The sequence below is a fragment of the Coregonus lavaretus genome (genome assembly GCF_964263955.1).
Source record: "Coregonus lavaretus genome assembly, contig: HAP1_SCAFFOLD_1170, whole genome shotgun sequence".
NCBI lineage: Eukaryota > Metazoa > Chordata > Actinopteri > Salmoniformes > Salmonidae > Coregonus > Coregonus lavaretus.
In genome coordinates this window covers 86,005-113,990 of record NW_028156538.1, presented here as the reverse complement: position 1 = coordinate 113,990, position 27,986 = coordinate 86,005, and the positions used below count along the sequence as shown (strand labels likewise).

The following is a 27,986-nucleotide window of genomic DNA, read 5'->3' as shown; positions in this document are numbered from 1 at the left end:
TCCCCAGCCACAGAGAGAGAAAAGAAGTCCCCGTGTACATAAGTATACAAACCTGGATATTCAGGCGAATAAATGCCACCAAGTATGACCGAGTGCTCGGCGAATAAACTGATACATGGAGATGTTTGCCACCGGACATCCAACAGTAAGACATCATCTGGAAGGAACGGTTTCGTGAAGAATCATTGCTTGTTCCAACAACCGCAACAGAAGAATCGGCGTCCGAGTGAGGTGAGGCCCACCCGTCAACACTACCGCTACTACCGCTCGATTGGAATAGGGAATGGCCACTAGAATATCCAGCAACAATATAGATTGAATAAACACAGCTCAATAAAATATTAAATCGTTGGAATAACTCGCTACATCTGTAACTTTTATAAACTAGTCTTGAAGTTGAGTAATTGTGATAGGGTGGATGCTTTGTAACGAAATTATTACTCCTCAGAATGTGTTGATTGAATAATAATAATTATTATTTATCGTGTGCCTTTTTGAAAATGTCATGCATCTCAACACACCACAGCATCACCACATAAGTACATCAATATATACATGAATTACAAACAATAACTACAGCAGGCAACACGTGGTTACAGTTAACGTTATTCAGTTCGTGTGGGGGGGGGGGGGGGGAGCAGTTATTGATTCAATTGCCATATACTGGTGGGGATGAATGATTTGTGGGCTCAGGCGGTTTTGTGAAGATGGACTCTGTCCGCGGGCTGATGGTAGCTGGTACTCCTGGTTGAGTGGGTGTGTCAGGACGGTGGCATTTCTCGCTCCTGCCCTCACCACTCTCTCCAAGAACAGCGCTTCCATGTTCTTCAGGTTAACGCCACTGATTTTGCTTGACAGTTTTACTATTTTGTGTAGTTGGTTTTGTTTGAGATGGATAGTTGATTGTACCAGGCTTGGAAACAGAAAGTGAGAACACTGAACAATGGATGTGTATAATATGGTTCCTATTCTTTTGACCTGGTATTTATTTAATCTCCTCATGAAATACAGTCGTTGTCCCTTGTTGTGTGTTTGCAGTCCGAGAGAGTTTTGAGTCGATTATAGTTCCCAGATATTTGTATTGCTCAATTGATTCTATTTGTTCTGAGTCAATATGGATGGGCCCGGTGTCGTCTTTTACGGTTCTGAAGTTTGTCATTTCCTTGTTTGTTTTTTCACATTAAGAATGAGTCTGTTTTCTTTGCACCATTCGGTGAAGTGTGTTATTACTGTCCTGTAGTAATCCTGGACCCCTCGATTAGACTGAAAAATAGGCTAGGGTTGTTGTCAGATAGCGTAATCATAGGCTGCTATGCTTTCATTCTTAATTGGTTAATAAAGTGAATAGGCTAGGCGAGGCCACATGCTTGACTCATTTTCACCATTGTTTTTATTTTGTTTTCCCAAAAGTCACTTTTAAACTAATCATTTACATGATAGTCACTTTTAAAACTCCAGTCACCCAAGTCATAGACAGTTCTATCTGCTACCGCACAGAGCACCAAGTCTAGGACCAAAAGGCTCCTTATCAGCTTCTACCCCCAAGCCATAAGACTGCTGAACAATTAATCAAATGGCCACCCGGACTATTTACATTGACCCCCCCCCCCCCCCCCTTGTTTTTACGCTGCTGAGATTCGCTGTTTATTATCATAGTCACTTTACCCCTACCTACTTGTACAAATGACCTCGACTAACCTGTACTCCCGCACATTGACTGCACATTGACTCGGTACCGGTACCCCCTGTATATAGCCTCGTTATTGTTATTTTATTGTGTAACTTTTATTTGTAACTTTATTTTATTTAGTAAATATTTTCTTAACTCTATTTCTTGAGCTGCGTTGTTGGTTAAGGGCTTGTAAGTAAGCATTTCACTGTAAGGTCTACACCTGTTGTATTCGGCGCATGTAACAAATACAATTTGATTTGAATTAAACTAATAATTTACATCAAAGTCACTCCTATAAACTCCAAACTCCTAGCCAGGTTTTACCTGGTGACATGATGATTTGATTGATTAGGATCACCATTAGCCGACGCCAATGGCGACAGCTAGTTTTACTGGAGTCTGACACAACCAAAAATACATTATAGACAAAATACTTTAAAACATTAACATTTAGTGTGCGTGGTGTAGAAGGACTGGACTCTGTTTACACTGACACTAACATGGAGAATACCAGTCAGAACGGGGAGCCAGGGCAGTTCGTAGTGTAACGTAACTGGAGAGGAGTACTTTGTCCCCCAGGCAGCACACACACATGACACAGCACAAGCCTCCCCCGGGGGATAATGGCTGCTGGCTATAGGAAGTGATCCCTGGGAGGGCTGAATGTCTCTGAGGACAGAAGGAGAGAGGAATGTGAAAGAGCGACACTGTGACTGCTTTGATGTGTTGGGAGCTTGGGGGATTGGACACACACACCTGAGGCTACCGCCGAATTCTATATCGACCCCTTTTCCTATACCCCTCGGGCAATGTAGATCTGAAAGGGTCAGATAGAAACCAAACAACATGGTAATAGCGTATATCTGGAGCTCCATCTAGCCCACTGATAGGCAGAATGACTATTCACTATGCATCTGACCTATACACTGCCTTGAGATATAAACAAGTGCCTTGGGGTCAGGAATTCAGCCTTCGGAAGCATTAGAATTGGAATTTGGAGCATTTGGAATTCAACATAACTGACAGGTTGGCCCCTTTGGCTACCCCTAGAAAGAGTTGTTGCTCTCAACCCAAACGTGATCTTTATTGAGCTAGTGATGCAGATAATGCAACAGTACCCTTCCTACCCTCCACACCCTTGGTTGATAGTACTGGGGTTGTATCACTGCCAATGGCTGGTCATGGCTCACATCAACACCATTATACCAGAAACCCTAGACCCACTCCAATTTGCATGCCGACCCAACAGATCCACAGATGATGCAATCTCTATTGCACTCCACACTGCCCAAAAGGAACACCTACGTGAGAATGCTGTTCATTGACTACAGCTCATCATTCAACACCATAGTGCCCTCAAAGCTCATCACTAAGCTAAGGACCCTGGGACTAAACACCTCCCTCTGCAACTGGATCCTGGACTTCCTGACGGGCCACCCCCAGGTGGTAAGGGTAGGTAACAACACATCTGCCACGCTGATCCTCAACACGGGGGCCCCTCAGGGGTGCCTGCTCAGTCCCCTCCTGTACTCCCTGTTCACCCATGACTGCATGGCCATGCAGGAATCCAACACCGTCATTAAGTTTTCAGACGACAAAACAGTGGTAGGCCTGATCACCGACAACGACGAGACATCCTATAGGGATGAGGTCAGAGACCTGGCCGTGTGGTGCCAGGACAACAACCTCTCCCTCAACGTGATCAAGACAAAGGAGATGATTGTGGACTACAGGAAAAAGAAGAGGACCGAGCACGCCCCCATTCTCATCGACGGGGCTGTAGTGGAGCAGGTTGAGAGCTTCAAGTTCCTTGGTTTCCACATCACCAACAAACTATCATCGTCCAAACACACCAAGACAGTCGTGAAGAGGGCACGACAATGCCTATTCCCCCTCAGGAGATTGAAAATATTTGGCATGAGTCCTCAGATCCTCAAAAAGTTATACAGCTGCACCATCGAGAGCATCCTGACTGGTTGCATCACTGCCTGGTATGGCAACTGCTTGGCCTCCGACCGCAAGGCACTACAGAGGGTAGTGCGTACGGCCCAGTACATCACTGGGGCCAAGCTTCCTGCCATCCAGGACCTCTATACCAGGCGGTGTCAGAGGAAGACCCTAAAAATGGTCAAAGACTCTAGCCACCCTAGTCATAGACTGTTCTCACTGCTACCACACGGCAAGCGGTACCGGAGCACCAAGTCTAAGTCCAAAAGGCTTCTTAACAGCTTCTACCCCCAAGCCATAAGACTCCTGAACAATTAATAAAATGTCTACCCGGACTGTTTGCATTCTCCCCCCCCACCACCACCCCCTCTATTACGCTGCTACTACTGTCTGTTTACCATCTATGCATAGTCACTTTAACTATACCTACATGTACATACAGTGGGGGAGAAAATTATTTAGTCAGCCACCAATTGTGCAAGTTCTCCCACTTAAAAAGATGAGAGAGGCCTGTAATTTTCATCATAGGTACACGTCAACTATGACAGACAATGAGAGAGAAAAAATCCAGAAAATCACATTGTAGGATTTCTAATGAATTTATTTGCAAATTATGGTGGAAAATAAGTATTTGGTCAATAACAAAAGATTCTCAATACTTTGTTATATACCCTTTGTTGGCAATGACACAGGTCAAATGTTTTATGTAAGTCTTCACAAGGTTTTCACACACTGTTGCTAGTATTTTGGCCCATTCCTCCATGTAGATCTCCTCTAGAGCAGTGATGTTTTGGGGCTGTCGCTGGGCAACACAGACTTTCAACTCCCTCCAAAGATTTTCTATGGGGTTGAGGACTGGCTAGGCCACTCCAGGACCTTGAAATGCTTCTTACGAAGCCACTCCTTTGTTGCCCGGGCGGTGTGTTTGGGATCATTGTCATGCTGAAAGACCCAGCCACGTTTCATCTTCAATGCCCTTGCTGATGGAAGGAGGTTTTCACTCAAAATCTCACGATACATGGCCCCATTCATTCTTTCCTTTACACGGATCAGTCGTCCTGGTCCCTTTGCAGAAAAACAGCCCCAAAGCATGATGTTTCCACCCCCATGCTTCACAGTAGGTATAGTGTTCTTTGGATGCAACTCAGCATTCTTTGTCCTCCAAACACGACGAGTTGAGTTTTTACCAAAAAGTTATATTTTGGTTTCATCTGACCATATGACATTCTCCCAATCCTCTTCTGGATCATCCAAATGCACTCTAGCAAACTTCAGATGGGCCTGGACATGTACTGGCTTAAGCAGGGGGACACGTCTGGCACTGCAGGATTTGAGTCCCTGGCGGCGTAGTGTGTTACTGATGGTAGGCTTTGTTACTTTGGTCCCAGCTCTCTGCAGGTCATTCACTAGGTCCCCCCGTGTGGTTCTGGGATTTTGTGATCATTTTGACCCCACGGGGTGAGATCTTGCGTGGAGCCCCAGATCGAGGGAGATTATCAGTTGTATGTCTTCCATTTCCTAATAATTGCTCCCACAGTTGATTTCTTCAAACCAAGCTGCTTACCTATTGCAGATGCAGTCTTCCCAGCCTGGTGCAGGTCTACAATTTTGTTTCTGGTGTCCTTTGACAGCTCTTTGGTCTTGGCCATAGTGGAGTTTGGAGTGTGACTGTTTGAGGTTGTGGACAGGTGTCTTTTATACTGATAACAAGTTCAAACAGGTGCCATTAATACAGGTAACGAGTGGAGGACAGAGGAGCCTCTTAAAGAAGTTGTTACAGGTCTGTGAGAGCCAGAAATCTTGCTTGTTTTTAGGTGACCAAATACTTATTTTCCACCATAATTTGCAAATAAATTAATTAAAAATCCTACAATGTGATTTTCTGGATTTTTTTTCTCAATTTGTCTGTCATAGTTGACGTGTACCTATGATGAAAATTACAGGCCTCTCTCATCTTTTTAAGTGGGAGAACTTGCACAATTGGTGGCTGACTAAATACATTTTTCCCCCACTGTATTACCGCAATTACCTGGACTAACCGGTGCTCCCGCACACTGACTCTGTAACGGTACCCCCTGTATATAGCCTCGCTTCTGTTCTTTTTACTGTCATTTTACTGCTTTTATTTTTTTACTAATCCAGGTTTACCTAACACTTATTTATCTTAAAACTGCGTTGTTGGTTAGGTCTTGTAAGTAAGCATTTCACTGTAAGGTCTACACCTGTTTCAGCTCATGTGACAAATAAAATATGATTTGATTTGATTTGCCAAGAGTTCGATAAAGATTAGGTTTAGGAGCGGCAAAAATGTAGCAGCTAGGCATTCATGTGTGGAACTCCTGTCTTTTCATGGAGTAGGAAACACCCTATTAGATCACAATACTGTGGACTACATTTCCAGTTTCATCCCAGTTTCAAAGCAGAGTCTGTGCTCACATGACAGTTGGTCTTTGGACGGTTGCTAACGTGTAGCTATAAAATGTGTTCAAATATGATCTGTCTGGTTTTAGCAGTCTGTGGTAGTGGATGTAGGGCCTAGGACACTAACTACTTTCTCTGAAAGGTATATTTGACTTTAAACATTTCTCTGTCTGTGTTTCAGTTAGCTTGAAGGTCTAGTTGTTAGCAGTCAGACCTCAGGGTGTATGTGGGTTAGTGGTGTAGTTTAGAGGGCTATTTCCTCATGCTCGTTCCTAATGGGAGAATGACCCTAGGAGCCAGTTTGACTAGTTCTGAGCTCCGTTGAGCACGTAGTCCACACACACACACACACACACACATGCACCACAAAGGTATTTCAGAGAGGTGCATGACTGGGTCACATGTGGTTGCTAAGCAGCCAGGGTTTAATGAGCGACCAGGCTGACTGACTTTAGGTCATTTGATTTCAGAGTTTAGTTTTGAGGACAATAAGCCACAGTTCAGCTCAGCCTCAATTAAAAAGCCCTCTGAGCCCAGGGTCGACATGAGGTGATCTGGCTTTACAGGAAAGATCAACAACACCCAGTCACTGTATTGAGGGGTCTGTTTTGTCCGTCTGTTTTTGAATTAAGGATCTAAGGTGAAGGCCAATTTTTTTTTAAATCTCAAGAACAGAAGGATGACTACGTCTATTTCTTCTCAAGTTTCCCTCTTAGTGTTTTGTCTATAAAGACGTCTACACTGAGTGGACAAAACTTTAAGGACACCTGCTCTTTCCACGACATAGACTGACCAGGTGAATTCAGGGGAAAGCTATGATCCCTTATTGATGTCACTTGTTAAATGCACTTCAATCAGTGTAGATGAAGGGGAGGAGACTGGTTAAAGAAGGATTTTAAAGCCTTGAGACAATTGAGACAGGGATTGTGTATGTGTGCCATTCAGAGGGTGAATGGGCAAGACAAAATATTTCAGTGCCTTTGAACAGGGTATGGTAGTAGGTGCCAGGCGCACCGGTTTGTGTCAAAAAGTGCACCGCTGCTGGGTTTTTCACGCTCAACAGTTTCCTGTGTGTATCAAAAACTGTCCACCACCCAAAGGACATCCAGCCAACTTGACACAACTGTGGGAAGCATTGGAGTCAACTTGGGCCAGCATCCCTGTGTGAAATGCTTTCGAAACCTTGTAGAGTCCACGCCCCGACGAATTGAGGCTGTTCTGAGGGCAAAAGGGGACGGTGCCACTCAATATTACTCAGTGTAAAGGCTCCATGGGCGCATATAATTAGTTATCAGACACTGTTGATCTGCATACCAAGTTAAACACCGTTTCATGTTCACCCTTTCACAAATCACTGACGGAGCGAGCGTGGAACCGAAGGTGTTTATCCTTCTGTGGTTTTTGGCTGCACTGCAGGGAGAGCGTTCTAGTAGACAGATTAGGCCTGACTAAAGTAATCCATGATCCATGAGATCCAGTGTGTCTGCTGAAAGGGCTTAACGCTTCTAGATCTGTGTTTATATGTAGATTACAGTTTAACACTTCTGTGATCAAAGGCTAATTCATTCACTCAAATGCCATTCGTTAATAATTTTTCTCACCTTGCGTGTGGCCCATGGGGCAGACTGCAACGGTGCAACCACCATTAGACCTTTCTGCAGACATCACGGGCTAACGTCAGGACGGACTAGGCTACCCAGTAAATGGTGGTTCTAATGCTCCCTGTTTTGCATGACCAATATTGCATTTTAAAGATCAACACCAAATCCCTTCCAGTCAGCGACACAACCATCTTCTGTTTTGTCCCTGTATTTTATTCTTCTCCAGAACAACCATGTTGTGCGTAACGCCAGCCTGTACAGCAAACCGTTTGTGGAGCAGTTTGAGGAGACTCCTCTGCTTGTGGCTGTCCTCACCTACATGGGCTACGGGATCCTCACCATCTTCGGGTACCTGCGGGACTTCCTCCGGGACTGGGGCATGGAGAAGTGCCATGTGGCCAGAGAGCGGGATGAGCAGAAGGTAAGAGATACAGTCATTCCTTTTTCCTTGTAGGCTATTTGCTTTTTTCTCTCTAGCTCCTGTCTTGGATGTTTCCTTTTGCGAAAGAGCAGACAGAAGGTATGTTAAGCCTCAGATATTTGTTTTCGACAACAGATCTAGATTACGGATTATCGGATTACCCCACCCCTGAATCGGATTACCCCACCCCTGAATCGGATTACCCCACCCCTGAATCGGATTACCCCACCCCTGAATCCTTTTCTTTAACCATTAAGGGTTTGGAGAAATAGCCAACCCTGTTACGGGTTAGGGAAAACTTCTGCCTACCTAGTCCTTCATTGCCATTCATTCATTGCTTCTACTCTAAAACGCCTCTAAACGGTTTTATGATGTACGTTATTACAGTGCTAATATTTACTCTGGCGCTGTGTGAATCGGGCGTGTCTGAAATGTCACTGAACGATACACACGTGTAACATGGGAAGGTGTGAAAGTGATGACTCGACAGATTCCACTACAGCTTTAGTGTGTTCTAAACCTGTTCTTTTGTAAACCACAACGCTCAGTGCAACCGTTATGCCAAACTAGTTGTCCTAAAGCTGTAGAAGATACACACCTATGCCTGAGAAGATTTTGCGTTGTCTTTTTAACGCAGTCTTTCAAGCAACAGTTAGTGCACAGCAAATGCTTTTAACGCTTTACTATTGAACAGTTCAGTTAAACGATTTCTCTGAAAGCTTGGGAGAATAACACACCTGTGTGTTTGCATCGATTCAGACTGTGTTATTGATTCCAACAATGACTGACAATTCTCTCTCTCTCTCTCTCTCGCTCTCTGTCTCGCTCTCTGTCTCTCTCTCTGTCTCTCTCTGTCCCTGTGTGTGTGTGTGTGTGTGTTCTAGGACTTTGTTCCACTGTACCAGGACTTTGAGAACTTCTACACCCGGAATCTATACATGCGTATCCGTGACAACTGGAACAGGCCGATCTGCAGTGTCCCAGGAGCCAAGATGGACCTGTTGGAGAGGGCCTCCAAAGACTACAACTGGACCTTCGAGTGAGTGGCCCAGCCTAACCATAATAACCCTAACAGGGCTTCTAGTGTGTACATGTGTGGCTACTAGAGCATTTTATTTGGCACCGTACCCGTTGGACCTAGCCCTGGACTATCATGGCTATTACAGGGAGTAGCTGTGTGTGACCTACTGTCATGTGAATTTCTATCTCTAATTCAACCTAAGCTTGAATCATTACCAGAGGTTGTAAGGCTCTGGTTTTAATCATCAATGATTCAAGGTCCACAACCACGAAGAAGGATTTTCTGTATGTTTATTCATGGAGAGCTCTGGGGCCAAAGACCCAAACATACGATTTTATACCTCCTGAACTTGACTCCTCCCACCTTTTAGGTGGGTTTTCTAAACAGTTTCCGCCTTCCCCCTTGAATGTTTAGTACCGCCCCCTCTGTTAGTGGGTTGACACTTCATGATAATTCTAACATTTATACTGTATTTGGGGTGAAATCCTTTAGTCATTATTCTTAAAATCCAAATTAATCTAACACCTACCTATGTCATGGAAGGCTGTATCATGCCCCCTCTATCACCTACAGGTCATTGTCCTCCTTACAATGATAAGAGAGGGAAGTGTGTCTGGGGACGGACGTGATTAATAGAAACCAACTGACAGTATCTATCATGTGGCATTGTGTGGTAATGGTTGACCTCATTCACTCTTAGCTAGGCATGGTATGTGATTGTGTTAGCTGCTTTCACAACTACGTGTAAGTGTTAGGGAACCCGTCAAGACCAAGTTTAAAAACAAAACCTGATATTATTGTCAACACGATAGCTACTTTTGCTGCTTGTCAAAAATCACAAGTACAGTATAAAACAAATAAAAGAAACAGATGCCCTCGTTTGGTGTGTTTGTCATTGTCACAAGGTTTTAAAATTCAGAACTAACTTCCTCCACCACCACAACTGTCTAGCACCTACTTAGTGAGTAGTTCTGTCTCGTCAGAGTTGCTAAAAGTTGTCTTTGTACCCAGACACACAGGCAAGGTGGTGAAAGACGTGATCAACATGGGTTCATATAACTACCTGGGCTTTGCTGAGAACACTGGGAGGTGTGCCGACGCTGCCACAGAGTCTACACACAAGTACGGCGTTGGAGTGGGCAGCACCCGCTATGAGATGGGTAAGACTGGGTTATAATAACCTTCTTGTAGGGACAATGCTTTAAAACACTCATATCTGTGGACCTCTGTAGCTCAGGTAGAGCATGGCGCTTGCAACGCCAGGATAGTGTGTTCGATTCCCGGGACCACCTGTACCTAAAATGTATGCACGCATGACTGTGAGTCGTTTGGATAAAAGTATCTTCTAAATGACATATGTTATCTAGAACAAAGCACTGATACAAAACGTTGATAAAATATGCATCGCAGACAACCCTCTGGGGACAAACTGGCCCACTCATTCTGTTGTTGGTCTTGTTTGTTGCCGTCTTCTTAGTGGTTTTGCCATTTTTAAGGAAACAAAAGCCAGGTCCTCTGTTATCATGTACCCCACAATGACCGAGAACAGAATATAATGACATGTTGGACATAAACATTCTAGTCAAGTCCTCCTCCATGCATTGTTTATGTCACGCCCCTATTATGTGCAGGAAGCTGTTGTTTTGAGGTAGTGCATCCTTGTACTTACATGGACCATGTTGTTGAGTTATTGTATTATAGTATGACCTGGACAGTTGTATTAAGTTAAAAAGCATCTTTGTTTCTACATGGATAGTGATGTTGACTTAGAGCATCACTGTAACTGATATGGATACTAGTGAATTTGAGTTAGTACATCTTTATTGACGTCATGCACACTTTATGTTGACATAAACACTTGTTAGAGTAAGACATCATTTTATTTACATGTTCCTTCCTGTTCCTGCTGTATCCAGGTAACCTGGACCTCCATGAGGAGTTGGAACAGCTGGTTGCTAGGTTTCTGGGGGTGGAGTCATCCATGGCGTTTGGGATGGGCTTCGCTACCAACTCCATGAACATTCCGGCTCTGGCTGGAAAGGTAGGGAGGAAAAAATATATTTCTCACATGCTTCGTAAACAACAGGTGTAGACTAACAGTTAAATGGTTACTTACAGGTCCTTTTCCAACAATGCAGAGTTAAAGATAAGATAACAATTTGAAATAAAAACATAGATATCGTGACACAAGGAATAAATACAGAGTGAATAATGAATAACAATATTGAGAGCAAATAACATGAGTAGAAAATAACATGGCTATATACAGGGAGTACCAGTACTGAGTCGACGTGCAGGGGTATAATATAATATAATAATAATAATATGCCATTTAGCAGACGCTTTTATCCAAAGCGACTTAGTCATGCGTGCATACATTTTTGTGTATGGGTGGTCCCGGGGATCGAACCCACTACCTTGGCGTTACAAGCGCCATGCTCTACCAGCTGAGCTACAAGGGGTAGCTACGTACTGTACAGATAGGTAGGGATAAAGTGACTAGGCAACAGGATGGATAATAGATGGTAGCAGCAGCATGTGTGTGAGTATGGCATCAGTATTCGTGTGTGTGTGTGTTGGGGTGTCAGTGTAAGTATGTGTGTGGGTAGAGTCCAGTGTGTGTGCATCAAGGTAGTGAAAAAAAGGTCAATGCAGGTAGTCCGGGTGGCCATTTGATGAGCTATTTAGCAGCCTTGTGGCTTGGAGATAGAAGCTGTTCAGGGTCCTGTTGGTTCCAGACTTGGTGCATCGGTACCGCTTGCTCTGTGGTACTACAGAGAACAGTCTGTGGCTAGGTTGGCTGGAGTCCTTGACAATTTTTAGGGCCTTCGTCTGACACCGCCTGGTATAAAGGTCCTGGATGGCAGGGAGCTCGGCCCCAGTGATGTACTGGGGGTACCCACTAGAAGTTGACACGGGAACAGGACTCTTGCGGGTCCCACGGGATTCTGGCAGGAATGGGAGTGAAGTTCTAGAGTGAAGTTCTGGGACATGACGGGACAGGATCAACTGTCCACAGGAATGGGCAGTGCAGGAATAGTTATAAACAGAGTTTTGTTTTAGTGTGTGGAACATTCCATGAAAAAAAAAACTGTGTGAGCTAGGCCTCTATATACTATAATATATGCTAGGCCTCTATATACTATAATATATGCTAGGCCTCTATATACTATAATATATGCTAGGCCTCTATATACTATAATATATGCTAGGCCTCTATATACTATAATATATGCTAGGCCTCTATATACTATAATATATGCTAGGCCTCTATATACTATAATATATGCTAGGCCTCTATATACTATAATATATGCTAGGCCTCTATATACTATAATATATGCTAGGCCTCTATATACTATAATATATGCTAGGCCTCTATATACTATAATATATGCTAGGCCTCTATATACTATAATATATGCTAGGCCTCTATATACTATAATATATGCTAGGCCTCTATATACTATAATATATGCTAGGCCTCTATATACTATAATATATGCTAGGCCTCTATATACTATAATATATGCTAGGCCTCTATATACTATAATATATGCTAGGCCTCTATATACTATAATATATGCTAGGCCTCTATATACTATAATATATGCTAGGCCTCTATATACTATAATATATGCTAGGCCTCTATATACTATAATATATGCTAGGCCTCTATATACTATAATATATGCTAGGCCTCTATATACTATAATATATGCTAGGCCTCTATATACTATAATATATGCTAGGCCTCTATATACTATAATATATGCTAGGCCTCTATATACTATAATATATGCTAGGCCTCTATATACTATAATATATGCTAGGCCTCTATATACTATAATATATGCTAGGCCTCTATATACTATAATATAGTTGACTTAATAAAAGGTCATTTCCCCCTCCCCTTTAAGTCGGCTCACTCTCGCGCCTCGCTGCAGTTGTAGCCAGTCACCAGGCCACCTCAGATGCCAACCTACGTCTGTAGGCTAAGTGATGAAGCATTCAACAGAGGAATTGCAACTTTGCAGCCAAGGACCCATCACTAACATTAACATTAGAGCCAAGGAAAGAGCGTTTTGGCTACGTTTGATGGAGTTGTCTTTGACAATAAAGGAACCAGTACATGGCTTGTAAAAAAATGCTGCGGTTTAATCAAATAGGCCACCACCCGGAGAGGGGGACAAGTGGCCTGACGCGGCATAGCTGCTCTACTCCCAACAACTTTACCCTCAAGCCCAATTGTTTACGTATTTAACTAAACCCGTGCCATATTGACTTATGCAGTACTGCCACTCAGGTTTTAGAATTGTTTTATGTTCATGTTGTAAATGTTAATGTGTTGTAAATGTTCCTATGTGCTCAGCTGTAGGCTACAGATGTATGTGCTCAGCTGTAGGCTACAGATGTATGTGCTCAGCTGTAGGCTACAGATGTATGTGCTCAGCTGTAGGCTACAGATGTATGTGCTCAGCTGTAGGCTACAGATGTATGTGCTCAGCTGTAGGCTACAGATGTATGTGCTCAGCTGTAGGCTACAGATGTATGCCGGTGCTGAGCTGTAGGCTACAGATGTATGCCGGTGCTGAGCTGTAGGCTACAGATGTATGCCGGTGCTGAGCTGTAGGCTACAGATGTATGCCGGTGCTGAGCTGTAGGCTACAGATGTATGCCGGTGCTGAGCTGACCATCCTGCTGGGGTCTCTGTCCTCATCCTCCAGCCTTAATCCAGCTACGTTTAGGTCATTTGGAATACGCTCTTATCCAGAGCGACTAAAGGCCTACAGTCAGTGCATTTAACTAAGATAGGTAAGACCACCACATATCACAGTCCCATATTGCATTACTGAAATTATTTTCAAGACTTCCTAATCAAACACAATAGCCTACATATTTCTGCGCGCAAAAATGAGCACGGGACGGGAGTGATTGTTATCGAGAAGGGACAGGAAAGTTCCGGGGTTATGGAACTGTTGCTGGATCAGGACAGTACAGGAACTATTTTTTACAAGACAGGAATTAATGTTCTCTCCTGTGTCAACCTCTAGTACGGGCTATCTTCTGTAGCGGCTTGCGGTCGGATGCCAAGTAGTTGCCAGACTGTGTTGTTGTGTGTGGACCATAATAATTCCTTAGTGATGTGGACACAGAGGAAATGGAAGCTCTAGACCTGTGCCACTACAGCCCCGTCCATTTAAATGGGGGGCGTGCTCTGCCCTCCGTTTCCTGTAGTCCAATCAGCTCGTTTGTCTTGCTGACGTTGAGGGACAGGTTGTTGTCATGGCACCAGACTCTCTGACCTTCTCCCTATAGGCTGTCTCATCGTCATTGGTGATCAAACTTAATGATGGTGTTGGAGTCGTGCGAGGCCATGGGTGAACAGGGAGTACAGGAGGGGACTAAGCACGCACCCCTGAGGGGCCCCGTGTTGAGGTTCAGCGGGGCGGATGTGTTGTCACCTACGCTCACCACCTGGGGGCGGCCTGTCAGGAAGTCCAGGATCCAGTTGCAGAGGGAGGTGTTCAGTCCCAGGGTCCTTAGCTTAGTGATGAGCATGGAGGGCACTATGGTGTTGAATGCTGAGCTGTAGTCAATGAACAGCATTCTCACGTAGGTGTTCCTCTTGTCCAGGTGGGAAAGGGCAGTATGGAGTGCAATAGAGATTGCGTCATCTGTGGATTTGTTGGGGCGGTATGTGAATTGGAGTGGGTCCAGGGTGTCTGGGATGATGGTCCTGCTCTTGCTACATATATTTCTCACTCACTCACTCCACGAACATTCCTGCTCTTGCTGGCAAGGTAGGAATGCCTCGCTATCTCTCTCTCACTTTTATCTCTCTAACTATGTCTGTCTCTCTCTCTGTGTCTCTCATCTCTGTTCTCTCTCTCTTTATTATCTCTCGTTCTCTCTCCCTCTCTTATCTCTCTTATCTCTCTTTCTCTCTCATTTTCTGTAAGTCAATGAACTGAAGTAACCTCTCCTTCCCTGAAATGATCGCTGGTGGGCACACAGCGTTTTTCCTCTGCAAGGTTTTTATTCACCAGTTGTACATTGGTCTTAACCAGTTGAATGATAGGGCAACATTTAGATTTCCGCCTAAATAGACTTACCAAAACGTAAAGATTTTTAATGAGATGGCCATAAACAATAACTGGTTATGTTGCATGGTTTTAGAAAGGTCTGGAACTCAACTTTCTGGTACAAATAGTTATACATTGCTGAGGTGTACTCACTTGAGGACACAAGCTCAAGTACATAGTACATATATTATGAAAAATCATAGTTCTTTCCTATTCAACAAAAGTGCGGCAATGGGGCTTGAAATGACTGAAATGCTTTCTAATTATAGTAACAATGAAATGATAAACAAATTCATAACTGTACAATAAATATGATAATACAATATTGGCACTATTTCATATAACTGTCGACAGAGAATTTTCTCCTAAACGTCCACTGAGCAGCACAGAAACACCATTCCATGTTTGCAGACTCGTTACTTCATCTTTAAGCACGAAGTGATTTTGTTTCAAGAGAAAGTGATCTTGTTTCAATTCATTGAAATTATTTAGTTGAGAGGTCTAAATCCGGCCGAAAATATTACACCGAGATGAAACCACAATGGCTGGATTGGTTTGACTGTCACGTTTATTTGCCCTTTCTGAAGCTGGGCTCGCTCGCTCAGAGGAAGAGATAATCGATTCTTTGTCTGGATAGGCCAAAAAAATGTGACACGTCACTCCTTGGAAACGGAGAGCAGACAGATGTTTTTTTTGGCATTATAAGGCAAGGGACCCTACAGCATTCACAGAGTGCTTTGTACACCAAAATGTCAGTCGGAACCAGTCCAGAACCACTCAAAGTCCCTCTAGTTTCCTCAATGTGTTCTCAAAACATTGAGAGACGGGTCGTCAATCGTCATGATGCCTGAAAGGCCTTTAGCTACTAGGATAGGAAGCTCTCTCTCTCACACTCCCTCTCTCTCTCCGCCCCTCTCTCTCTGCCTCTTTCTGCCCCCCCACTCTCTTCCTGCCTCTCTCTCTCTCCGTCCCTCTCTCTCTCCTACTGCCCCTCCCTCTCTCTTTCTCCTACTGTCCCTCTCTCTCTCTCCTACTCTCCCTCTCTCTCTCCTACTGCCCCTCTCTCTCTCTTTCTCCTACTGTCCCTCTCTCTCTCCTACTGCCCCTCTCTCTCTCCTACTGCCCCTCTCTCTCTCCTACTGCCCCTCTCTCTCTCCTACTGTCCCTCTCTCTCTCCTACTGTCCCTCTCTCTCTGTCCCTCTCTCTCTGTCCCTCTCTCTCTGTCCCTCTCTCTCTGTCCCTCTCTCTCTCCTACTGCCCCTCTCTCTCTCCTACTGCCCCTCTCTCTCTCCTACTGCCCCTCTCTCTCTCCTACTGTCCCTCTCTCTCTCCTACTGCCCCTCTCTCTCTCCTACTGCCCCTCTCTCTCTCCTACTGCCCCTCTCTCTCTCCTACTGCCCCTCTCTCTCTCTCCTACTGCCCCTCTCTCTCTCTCCTACTGCCCCTCTCTCTCTCCTACTGCCCCTCTCTCTCTCCTACTGCCACTCTTTCTCTCCTACTGCCTCTCTCTCCTACTGCCCCTCTCTCTCTCCTACTGCCACTCTCTCTCCTACTGCCCCTCTCTCTCTCTCCTACTGCCCCTCTCTCTCCGTCCCTCTCTCTCTCCTACTGCCTCTCCCTCTCTCTCTCCTACTGTCCCTCTCTATCTCCTCCCCTCTCTCTCTCTCCTACTGCCCCTCTCTCTCTCTCCGCCCCTCTCTCTCTCCTACTCGCTCTGACTCATTAGAACCCTTTACTTCTCCTCTTCATAAGTTCAGTTTTGACAAAAAGTGAAATAAAAGGAATTTGACTGGCAAGACGCATGGTCATCCTCGTGAGAGTAGTGAACACATTTCTTCTCTTGACAGACAGGCAAAGGGCCAGTCACATGTTCCTGACAGATCATGAGTTCTTTAAACCCAGTCAGTGTTTCTTTTTTCCTCCTCTCCTCGCTTCTTCTTGTAAATTGCGTCATTGCGTAATGTGCTCAGTCATTCAATCACTAGACGATTAAATTGTGTAACTATGCAACGGGGGGTGTGGGGTTTCGTTGTGTGATGGCCGAGGTGTCATTGACTGTGAGACTGTGTCTGTGACCCCTTCAGGGAAACTGTCTTGTATACCACTTTAGTGCATCAGTGTTGTGTATTGCTATGTAAGTAAATGATATTATTTTGGTGTAATTCCAGGGCTGTTTGATCCTGAGTGATGAGTTAAACCATGCCTCTTTGGTGCTGGGTGCTCGGCTGTCTGGAGCCATCATCAGAGTCTTCAAACACAACAGTGAGTATAGGAAACTAGCGTCATGAGTGTTGTCAAAGACAACCCTGCTTGATCACCATCTGTCTTACCTCAGGCAGCTCTCTACAGTAAACTTACAGATCACAATGGGACCTAACCTGCTCCATACAATCAACACAACACTAAAGACCAACTGTCTTTCATTAGAAGCTCTACTCTCTGTGTGAAGCTGTTTGTTGACCGTACGTTAGAGGCTGAGCACACGTAGGCCATGGCACCATCCATCCCCAGCCACCAATCTACTGTTCCTCCCTTTCTAATAAGACATGACTCTGTAGTTAGGTGTGTCAGGTAATTATACAAATACTGATATTCTACATCTTTCATGCCAGTGTTTTAGTTTTCCCTCATTGCTCCTCCTGACCGACAGGGGAGATATAAAGCATGAACTCTGTTAGCCAACCATCTTGTTGTTGTCTTGCTTTGGGATACAACGTCTAAACATTCAGGTACGCAGGCTGCATTATTCAGACCCTTTCTATGTTCTGTCTGTCTCTAGATATGGTGAGTCTGGAGAAGCTGTTGAGAGACGCCATAGTCCACGGCCAGCCCAGAACACACAGGCCCTGGAAGAAGATCCTCATTCTGGTCGAAGGAATATACAGGTAGTGTATCTTTTTTTTAGAAGTGTCATATGTACAGCTATCATCTGCATTTTTATTCTGCATTTCTATTGAACTTTCATTAATGAGTTCAATAAATAATGGGAATAACCCCAGCTGAATCAGATGCTGACGATACATGTAAGAAAACCTCTCTGCAGACTCCGCACGGTCTAGTCATACAGTTAGGAACTATTTTTACTGGGTGTAGCTGGAATGTCGACTGAATCATTTACTAGTATTTGCATTTTATACAAATAATAATAAAATAAAAATAGTGTGACTTGAGTTATTTTGTAAGGTACTTACTGTAAAAGTCAAGTCAACCAATCCATAATGATCAGTATGGTTCTTGGTAAAGCTGCCTCTCCTTAATCAATATAGTTCACTAATGTGTCGTTAAAAATGGTCTGACACACCCTTGGGGATCTAGAGAAACACAGTCATTGACTTATGACTGCAAATAAAGATCAAGAAGAAAGATGTACTTTGCTTACATTGTTTTAGATTACACATAGGGTGACTTATTCACCTGTCTTAGTACGGGTGTGTGTTCATTTTCCAGACACAACAGTTGATCCACAGAATGTTTATAGTGTGTGTGTGTGTGTGTGTGTGTGTGTGCTGTGTACGTGTTCATGTCGTGTGTTTCTCTCCCTGTCTCTCCTCCCTCCACATCTCACCATTCTCCTCTCCTTCTCCAGTATGGAGGGATCCATTGTGCGTCTGCCTGAGGTGATAGCCCTGAAGAAGCACTACAAGGCCTTTCTCTATCTGGATGAGGCTCACAGCATCGGGGCACTAGGACCTCACGGTGGAGGGGTGGTCGACTACTTTGGTCTGGACCCCAAAGATGTTGACATCATGATGGGAACGTTCACTAAGAGCTTTGGTGCTGCTGGAGGGTACATCGGAGGAAAGAGTGTGAGTCGGCTGTCTGACAGGGGTCAGAGGTTAAAGGTTAGGGGAGGTCATGATGGGGGTGTTTACCAAGAGCTTTAATGCTGCTGTAGGATAGATCGGAAGAAAGAGTGTGAGTCGGCTGTCTGACAGGGGTCAGAGGTCAGGGGTCAGAGGTTAGGGGAGGTCATGATGGGGGTGTTTACCAAGAGCTTTAATGCTGCTGTAGGATAGATCGGAAGAAAGAGTGTGAGTCGGCTGTCTCCAAAAGGCATTCCATTAACTGGCTGAATAATGGACTAGGAAGTAGGGCTAAGTGACTCTCCAAAATATCTGGGATTAGGATAAATGTTCTTGGCAGGATGCCAAGACCTCTGAAGCAGCACTCGGTGCTGGAAACACCAAAACATTCAGTTGCAACAGAGCTATGTGCAGTGGTCCACCCTTCTAACACTGAAACTGCCTTGGGTGTTTCTCACATAGATCATCTCCACTGACATGAGTCATGACATCAAGTATATTGCCAGGTCGCAGTTGTAAATGAGAACTTGTTCTCAACTGGTTTACCTGGTTAAATAAAGGTGAAATAAATAAATAAATAAAAATAAATATTATGAGTGGAAGCCTTTAATATATTCGGGGATGGTTACTGATACAGTTTACTGAAAAAGTTTCGGTGTGGTGGTTTCTTCATCAACAGGACAACCCGGTTTCATAATTGCCCAATGATATGAGACATTTCCCACAGTACTTACTGAAAACAGGTTTCCATGGCTCAGTTGGACCATGTTGTTTGATTTCAGAATAGATCCCATACTGGCTTCATTCTTTCTGTGTGTTATATTAGAATGACAATGGTCTCTTCTGTCCCCCATAGGAGTTGATAGACTACCTGCGGTCCCACTCCCACAGTGCTATCTACGCCACCTCCATGTCCCCTCCCGTGTCCCAACAGATCATCACTTCTATGAAGATTATCATGGGGGAGGACGGCACTACTCTGGGTGAGTTTACCCAGCAAGCCTCCCTCAGCTGGGAGGGACCACACTGTGTTGCTGAATGAGAACTAGTTAGTATCTCAAATCCTACCATCAGTTACATTTGACCCCTTTTTATATGTACACTGAACAAAAATATTAACGCAACATGTAAAGTGCTGGTCCCATGTTACATGAGCTGAAATAGAAGATCTCCGAAATTTCTCTCAAATGTTGTGCACAAATTTGTTTACATCCATGTTAGTGAGCATTTCTCCTTTGCCAAGATAATCCATCCACCTGACAGGTGTGGCATATCAAGAAGCTGACTAAACAGCATGATCATTACACAGGTGCACCTTGTGCTGGGGACAATAAAAGGCCACTCTAAAATGTGCAGTTTTGTCACACAACACAATGCCACAGATGTCTCAAGTTTTGAGGGAGTGTGCAATTGGCATGCTGACTGCCAGAGCTGTTTCCAGAGAATGTAATGTTAATTTCTCCACCATAAGCCACCTCCAACGTCGTTTTAGAGAATTTGGCAGTACATCCAACAGGCCTCACAACCCGCAGACCACGTGTAACCACGCCAGCCCAGGACCTCCACATCCGGCTTCTTCACCTGCGGGGGAGGGGGGGTGCTGAGGAGTATTTCTGTCTGTAATAAAGCCCTTTTGTGCGGGAAAAACTCATTCTGATTGGCTGGGCCTGGCTCCCCAGTGGGTGGGCCTATGCCCTCCCAGGCACACCCATGGCTGTGCCCCTGCCCAGTCATGTGAAATCCATAGATTAGGGCCTAATTAATTTATTTCAATTGACTGATTTCATTATATGAACTGTAACTCAGCTCCTGGAGAGCTATAGAGTGTTACTATCTGGTTAGGTAGTTCTCTGGTTATAGGTTACTGTCTGGGTAGGTAGTTCTCTGGTTATAGGTTACTATCTGGTTAGGTAGTTCTCTGGTTATAGGTTACTGTCTGGGTAGGTAGTTCTCTGGTTATAGGTTACTATCTGGTTAGGTAGTTCTCTGGTTATAGGTTACTGTCTGGGTAGGTAGTTCTCTGGTTATAGGTTACTATCTGGTTAGGTAGTTCTCTGGTTATAGGTTACTATCTGGTTAGGTAGTTCTCTGGTTATAGGTTACTATCTGGTTAGGTAGTTCTCTGGTTATAGGTTACTATCTGGTTAGGTAGTTCTCTGGTTATAGGTTACTATCTGGTTAGGTAGTTCTCTGGTTATAGGTTACTATCTGGTTAGGTAGTTCTCTGGTTATAGGTTACTATCTGGTTAGGTAGTTCTCTGGTTATAGGTTACTGTCTGGGTAGGTAGTTCTCTGGTTATAGGTTACTATCTGGGTAGGTAGTTCTCTGGTTATAGGTTACTATCTGGTTAGGTAGTTCTCTGGTTATAGGTTACTATCTGGTTAGGTAGTTCTCTGGTTATAGGTTACTATCTGGTTAGGTAGTTCTCTGGTTATAGGTTACTATCTGGTTAGGTAGTTCTCTGGTTATAGGTTACTATCTGGTTAGGTAGTTCTCTGGTTATAGGTTACTATCTGGTTAGGTAGTTCTCTGGTTATAGGTTACTGTCTGGTTAGGTAGTTCTCTGGTTATAGGTTACTATCTGGGTAGGTAGTTCTCTGGTTATAGGTTACTATCTGGTTAGGTAGTTCTCTGGTTATAGGTTACTATCTGGTTAGGTAGTTCTCTGGTTATAGGTTACTATCTGGTTAGGTAGTTCTCTGATTATAGGTTACTATCTGGTTAGGTAGTTCTCTGGTTATAGGTTACTTTCTGGTTAGGTAGTTCTCTGGTTATAGGTTACTATCTGGTTAGGTACCGGTAGTTCTCTGGTCCTGGAGAGCTATAATGGTATATGCGTTTGTTAAAACCCCCCACTGAAAAACATGATTCAGTCATCAATACTTAATCATCAAGAGCTACCTTCATGTGTTGAATCTGGGCCAAAGGATTGATTACTGCTATACACAAGGTTTTTACTTGCATTAGGTGGTGGCTGGCACCACACAGTGTCATTACCACCAGTAACTGCAAGGTGGCAGTACAGACCTGGAAAGCATTACTGACCTTTCACTGACTCTATTGAAACTTGCTCACAGGAAAACTGAAGAAAAGCAGAATTTACATTTGATAAAAATATGCACTTAAAATACATTAAGCTGTGTGTGGATTCTTCCAAACTAAAACTAAAACACGAATACAACATGAAATGGCTGTTGAGTCCTCTGGTTAAACTGTAGTTTTAAACTAGTGAAAGTTGGGTCTCCTGTCTGGTCCTACAATAGAACACAATCTCCTCTCTTCAACCTGAGTTCTGTCATCAGGTACAGTGGGGTTGACGGTCACTCCTACACACACTGTACAGCAAACATCTGGAAGTAGCTCTCCTTCCCTTCCCAGCTCAGCCCATCCATAGTATATGTATCTCCGTAGCACCAGGCTGGGTTAAAACCTCCAGTCAGTCCCCTGCTTCCCTCAGGGTTCTGAATGATTGAAGCCTGTGAACTGGTAGACTTTCCCCACATATGGCTTTCAAATGTCTGTATGTCTGTCTGAGCTCCACAGTGTGTGTGTGTGTGTGTGTGTGTGTGTGTGTGTGTGTGTGTGTGTGTGTGTAAGACTTCCAGCCGTGTACAAAGCGACGTACCACAGTTCTCTCAGGAGTTCACTGTGCCCAACACACACGCAGAAACCCAGGCTAAACCCAGCGAGGGTCCGGGTCACTCCAGGGTTGTGTTACTCGTAACAGGGAGGTTCCTCCCGTCTCCTACCAAGGTAGTTTCCCATAATCACAGATCTACGATCAGATTACTCTATACCCAACCCTAACATTAACCAATGGGGGATGAAAACATATCTGATCCGATATCAGTGGATAGGGACAAAGTGGGCCACAGTACTGAACTGATGCATCTGCACCGTCTCAATGGTCCAGAACAGTCTCAGACAGACACAGAGACACATGGAAATGGCTGATCTCACAGTCTTGACCTAATCACTTGACAGTTTTCTCAGGAAAGAGTAATGTTGGCAGTTTGATTGATTGTTCACAGCCTCATGTGTTTGAAATTCAAGCCTTTGAAGTTACTGCCATGGTTAGATCACTAGGAGAGACAGTAAGGCTGTGAATGTATTGGCCATAGTGCTTTGTGCCAGAATGGCTGACTGGGTTTAGAATCTCAGCCTAGATGACCCATCATACTGAAACATCTCCATTACACAACCAGAATGACTTTCTCTGGTTTGAAGCGCAAATCAAATATCTGGATAGGACAGACAATTAAAATAAATATTTCATATCAGGATGGGACAGGGAACAGTCAGGACATTCCTACCAGAGAGCCCGTCAATATGAAAGGAATGTGAAACAAGTGGAAAGCGATTCCTCCTGAAAAATATCCCTTTCTTTTTTCAGCTTATATCACTCTACAGCTCACAGAATGGTTTTGAATTCCTGGGCTCAGGAAAAAAAGTGTGTGAATTTAATTTCAGACTTGTGTCTTAAGAAACTTTGAAGCTGTATGTTTCTGTCTTTCAAAATGAAATGGCAGATGCTGGTATGGAGCTTTTTTCTCATATTGCTGAACTCACACCAACACCTGTACCCACTACCCAGGCCTAGTGAACAGGCCGGTACAACCGCCTAAGACCTAAGAGAGGTCCCCTGGCTGCCAGCTTGTTTCTGCCCTCTTGCCAACTCCTTATGGGATTGACAATGACAATGGAGAAGGAACAAACTCAAACCCATCAGGCGATAAGGGAGGGACTAGAATACAGGGTGTGAGCACCAGTCCTTTAATGGGTGTGGTTTACCTGTTAATGGTTTTACTGGTTAATGGTTGTAATCACTAACGGTTTAACAGGTTTACTAATGGGTTTACAGGTTAATAGATTAAATAGAGAATGGTTTCATTGTGTTGTTTCCAGGTGGGGTTCGTCTGAGGCAGCTGTCAGAGAACACTACGTACTTCAGGAGGAAACTGCGAGAGATGGGCTTCATCATCTATGGCAACGATGACTCTCCTGTCGTACCAATGATGCTCTACATGCCCGCCAAGATAGGGTAGGTCTGGTAACGGCTAGTTACAGATGTTTACCACAGCACAAACAACACACCAAGATAGGGTAGGTCTGGTAACAGCTAGTTACAGATGTTTACCACAACACACCAAGATAGGGTAGGTCTGGTAACGGCTAGTTAGAGATGTTTACCACAACACACCAAGATAGGGTAGGTCTGATCAGTCTGCCACGTCACATCTTGGTCAACCCTCACTGTTTTAGTGTAAATAACCGCAGTGAACATGATCAGATTGTTTCTGTTAAATTCACTTTTCTCTGACACGATCAACACACAGTTTTAGTGTAAATAACCACAGTGAACATGATCAGATTGTTTCTGTTAAATTCACTTTTCTCTGACACGATCAACACACAGTTTTAGTGTAAATAACCACAGTGAACATGATCAGATTGTTTCTGTTAAATTCACTTTTCTCTGACACGATCAACACACAGTTTTAGTGTAAATAACCACAGTGAACATGATCAGATTGTTTCTGTTAAATTCACTTTTCTCTGACACGATCAACACACAGTTTTAGTGTAAATAACCACAGTGAACATGATCAGATTGTTTCTGTTAAATTCACTTTTCTCTGACACGATCAACACACAGTTTTAGTGTAAATAACCACAGTGAACATGATCAGATTGTTTCTGTTAAATTCACTTTTCTCTGACACGATCAACACACAGTTTTAGTGTAAATAACCACAGTGAACATGATCAGATTGTTTCTGTTAAATTCACTTTTCTCTGACACGATCAACACACAGTTTTAGTGTAAATAACCACAGTGAACATGATCAGATTGTTTCTGTTAAATTCACTTTTCTCTGACACGATCAACATGGCATTCCTCAGTCAGTCACAGAATAAACAGATTGTTCACACATTGGTCACATGGTCTCTAAACCCCGCTCTCTGATTGGTTCTCTCTCAGGGCGTTCGGTAGAGAGATGTTGAAGAGGAACATTGGGACGGTGGTGGTTGGCTTCCCGGCCACGCCCATCATAGAGTCCAGGGCCAGGTTCTGTGTGTCTGCCGCCCACACCAGAGATATGTTGGACATGGTGAGTCAACCAATCACAGACCACACAGTCAAAGGACTCCTCCCCCTCTCCATGGCACCATCTCTGTCTGCATCTTACTGGTTATTTTTCAGAAGTGTTCTTCTGTCAGTCTCTCACTCAATAGGGTTTGTGTTCATCACTAGTTATATTCTATTAAACTCTCTGTGGTGTTATTATAGGAAGGAAGGAGAATAAGCTGCACACCTCAAGTCTCTGTGGTCCTAGAATTAGGTCCAGTCCAATTGATGGGAATGGTTATGGTTGGTTACAATCATATGTCAATGGTTAGAATGTATGGTGAATACTTTATTTATCCTTTGAGACAACAGCATTTTAATAGCTGAAGGAATCCCTCCACATCTCTTCAAAGCAGTGAGAGTGACTGACTGACACTTTCCCAGTAGTGAGTCAGTCAAGCCTGTCTTCTGACTGTCAGGGCTGATGTGCTGCGGGTATGGACGACAGGAAAGGCATTTCAATATGTGCTTTATTAGAGTGGGTGAGAGGGTTCAGAAAGGATTTTTCTTTGCCTGGCGCAATGGAACCAACAAAATCCTCCCATAATTGCCAAGGCCACCCATCTGGCACACACAGGCAGGTTTTTTGGAAGAACACATACTATTTGAACCCAGTTGTGGGTGGGAGTGACTTGGAAGGACGACAGCACAGGCCATTACTACGGTTGAGCAGCGAGCTCTGACATAGTTTTATTTAGACATAGTCCAAGGACAGTCCATTCATCTTTTTGATGAGTGTGTCAACACCGTTTTTAATAGTCCATCACATCAGCTTCAACTTGTTGAAATGTATGAAGACACTTTGTCTCTCTCTCCTCTCTTTACTAAATTCAGAGAAGGTATAAAAAATAAAGAAAATAGAAAGTCGAGAAAGGTCGATTGTTTCCAGGTGGGTTGCGGACCGATGGTATTGCAGGACAGATAGCTCAGTTGTGTTTTCTTTGTTCACCCTTACGCAAATGGCCCCCATTTTTCTTCACTAACAATTTCATCAGGTGAATTTCAGGGTTCAGCAACCCTCACAATGCTGTAAGAAACATCACCCCCCCCCCCCTCCCCCCTTGTAAGCTTGTAATTTCTCCACAGTAAGGGATCTTGCTTCTGAGACCAAATGTAATGGATCCAGCACTCTCTCTTACTGTTGTTGATCTTCATGTTGTGTAGCTTGTCATTTCTCCACAGTAAGGGAGAAGTAGCTTCTCTTCATTCCAATTGTTGTTGTTCTAGCTTCTCTCCTCTCTTCCCCAGGCGTTGGAGGCCATCAGTGAGGTAGGGGATGTCTTACAGCTGAAGTACTCCAGACACCAGAAACATCCTCATCTCCCCTCTTCCCAGGGTTCATGGTCCTCTGAGGAGAGTCTGCTCCAGGAGCCCAGCCACGTCAAGCCTTCTGTCATGTAACTAACTGAAACGCCTGCACTAGTGTAAGGTCCAAGTTGCCTCTAGATGCTGATCTGATCTTGTGTCAGTTTAGCATTTCCCCCCACTAATAGTTAAGTTTAGGATTGGGGGAGGGAAAGCTGATTCTAGATCTGAACCTAAGGGAAACTTCACCAGGTCTGAAAAGTCATCATGGTCTCGTGGTGTGTGAGCCCCTATGGTTTTCTTACTGTATCTTAACTTATTGTGAATTTATTTTTTTGAGTTTGGACCTAAACGTTAAGTCTTAATTATGTCTGTGTGCTTTATGGAGTCTTCTAGTGCAATAATATCAATATTACATTTACATTTTAGTCATTTAGAAGACACTCTTATCCAGAGCGACTTACTGGAGCAATTAGGGTTAAGTGCCTTGCTCAAGGGCACATTGACCGATTGATCACTTATTCGGCTCGGGGATTCGAACCAGCGACCTTTCAGTTAATGGCCCAACACTTTTAACCGCTAGGCTACCTGCTGCGGTTGTTAGAAGATCTTTTAAGCTTTTAAGACAGGAGGGAGTAATCAAGGGGTCTGAAACGTGGAAAGTTTTCATATTCAAATATACAGGTTTGGTTATACCAATGGTTGGTTACTGACAGGAGTTATATAACAGACAAGAAAGTAAATCAATAATATCTATCATTCATTACATTAGTAGAGCACTGTCTATATGGGTAAAATACCCCCACCCTACATAAATATAGGGCTTCATATCACATGAGGTACATCAAGTGTCAACTTTTATTTATTTATTATTAACTTAAAGCTTTCCACTCTAATCAGTGTTTTATACTTGAATATTGTCACTGGGTCCTTTCTCTAACGAAATCTATGTATTGTATATTATCTACTGTTTATACTGTAAATTAACAGGTGAAATCTTAACTTCTTTGACCTAGCATCGTAGCTAGTCACCAATGACAGAGCTCCTTTCCTAGCTCTCTCTGTAAGCTACATATCACACCTGGCTCATGTTCATTAGGGCACATCTTAGCCAAAACAAGCATTTCTTATTGGACAAGCCCCGCTAGTCCCTCCCCGTTTCAGTTAGTTTTGTTCCTTTTTGTGCCTAATGAATACGACCTTGTTCCAAAAAGATGCGTTGAGATATTTAGAATAGTAGGGGAAAAGCCCTTTGAAGAGCTGACATTTTGTGAATGTTTTATACAGTATATTGCATCTTATTTTCAATCATTTTTCAGCCTTTAATATTTAGTGTTTACACCTCCACTGGAATAACTTGAGCCCAAATGTCTTCAACATTTTGAAATGCTCTAGAGTCTTCAACGTATCGATAGCTGAAAATTCTCTAATAATGCTATAAGATTAATTAGAGCTCTAGAGTCCAATGTATTGATAGTTGAAGATTCTCTTAATACTGCTATGGGATGAATCAGAGCCAGGTCGTGTTGTGTGTTTCGTAGGATCGGTTTCCTGGAATAAAAAAAAAAGTATATTTC

The 27,986-nt window shown here is 43.7% G+C and overlaps 1 protein-coding gene across 1 annotated transcript; it reads left to right on the top strand.

Moving 5' to 3' along the window:
• Positions 1–3: 3 nt before the first annotated feature.
• On the top strand, positions 4–27,986 carry LOC311126254 (serine palmitoyltransferase 2-like). The gene is made up of 12 exons (XM_084200269.1): positions 4–231; positions 7,868–8,062; positions 8,947–9,101; positions 10,095–10,243; positions 11,000–11,124; positions 17,339–17,432; positions 17,950–18,055; positions 18,757–18,976; positions 19,830–19,956; positions 23,880–24,015; positions 24,958–25,087; positions 26,353–27,986. The coding sequence occupies exons 1-12, from the start codon at positions 73–75 to the stop codon at positions 26,503–26,505; spliced, it is 1,749 nt and encodes a 582-aa protein (XP_084056395.1). The 5' UTR covers positions 4–72; the 3' UTR covers positions 26,506–27,986.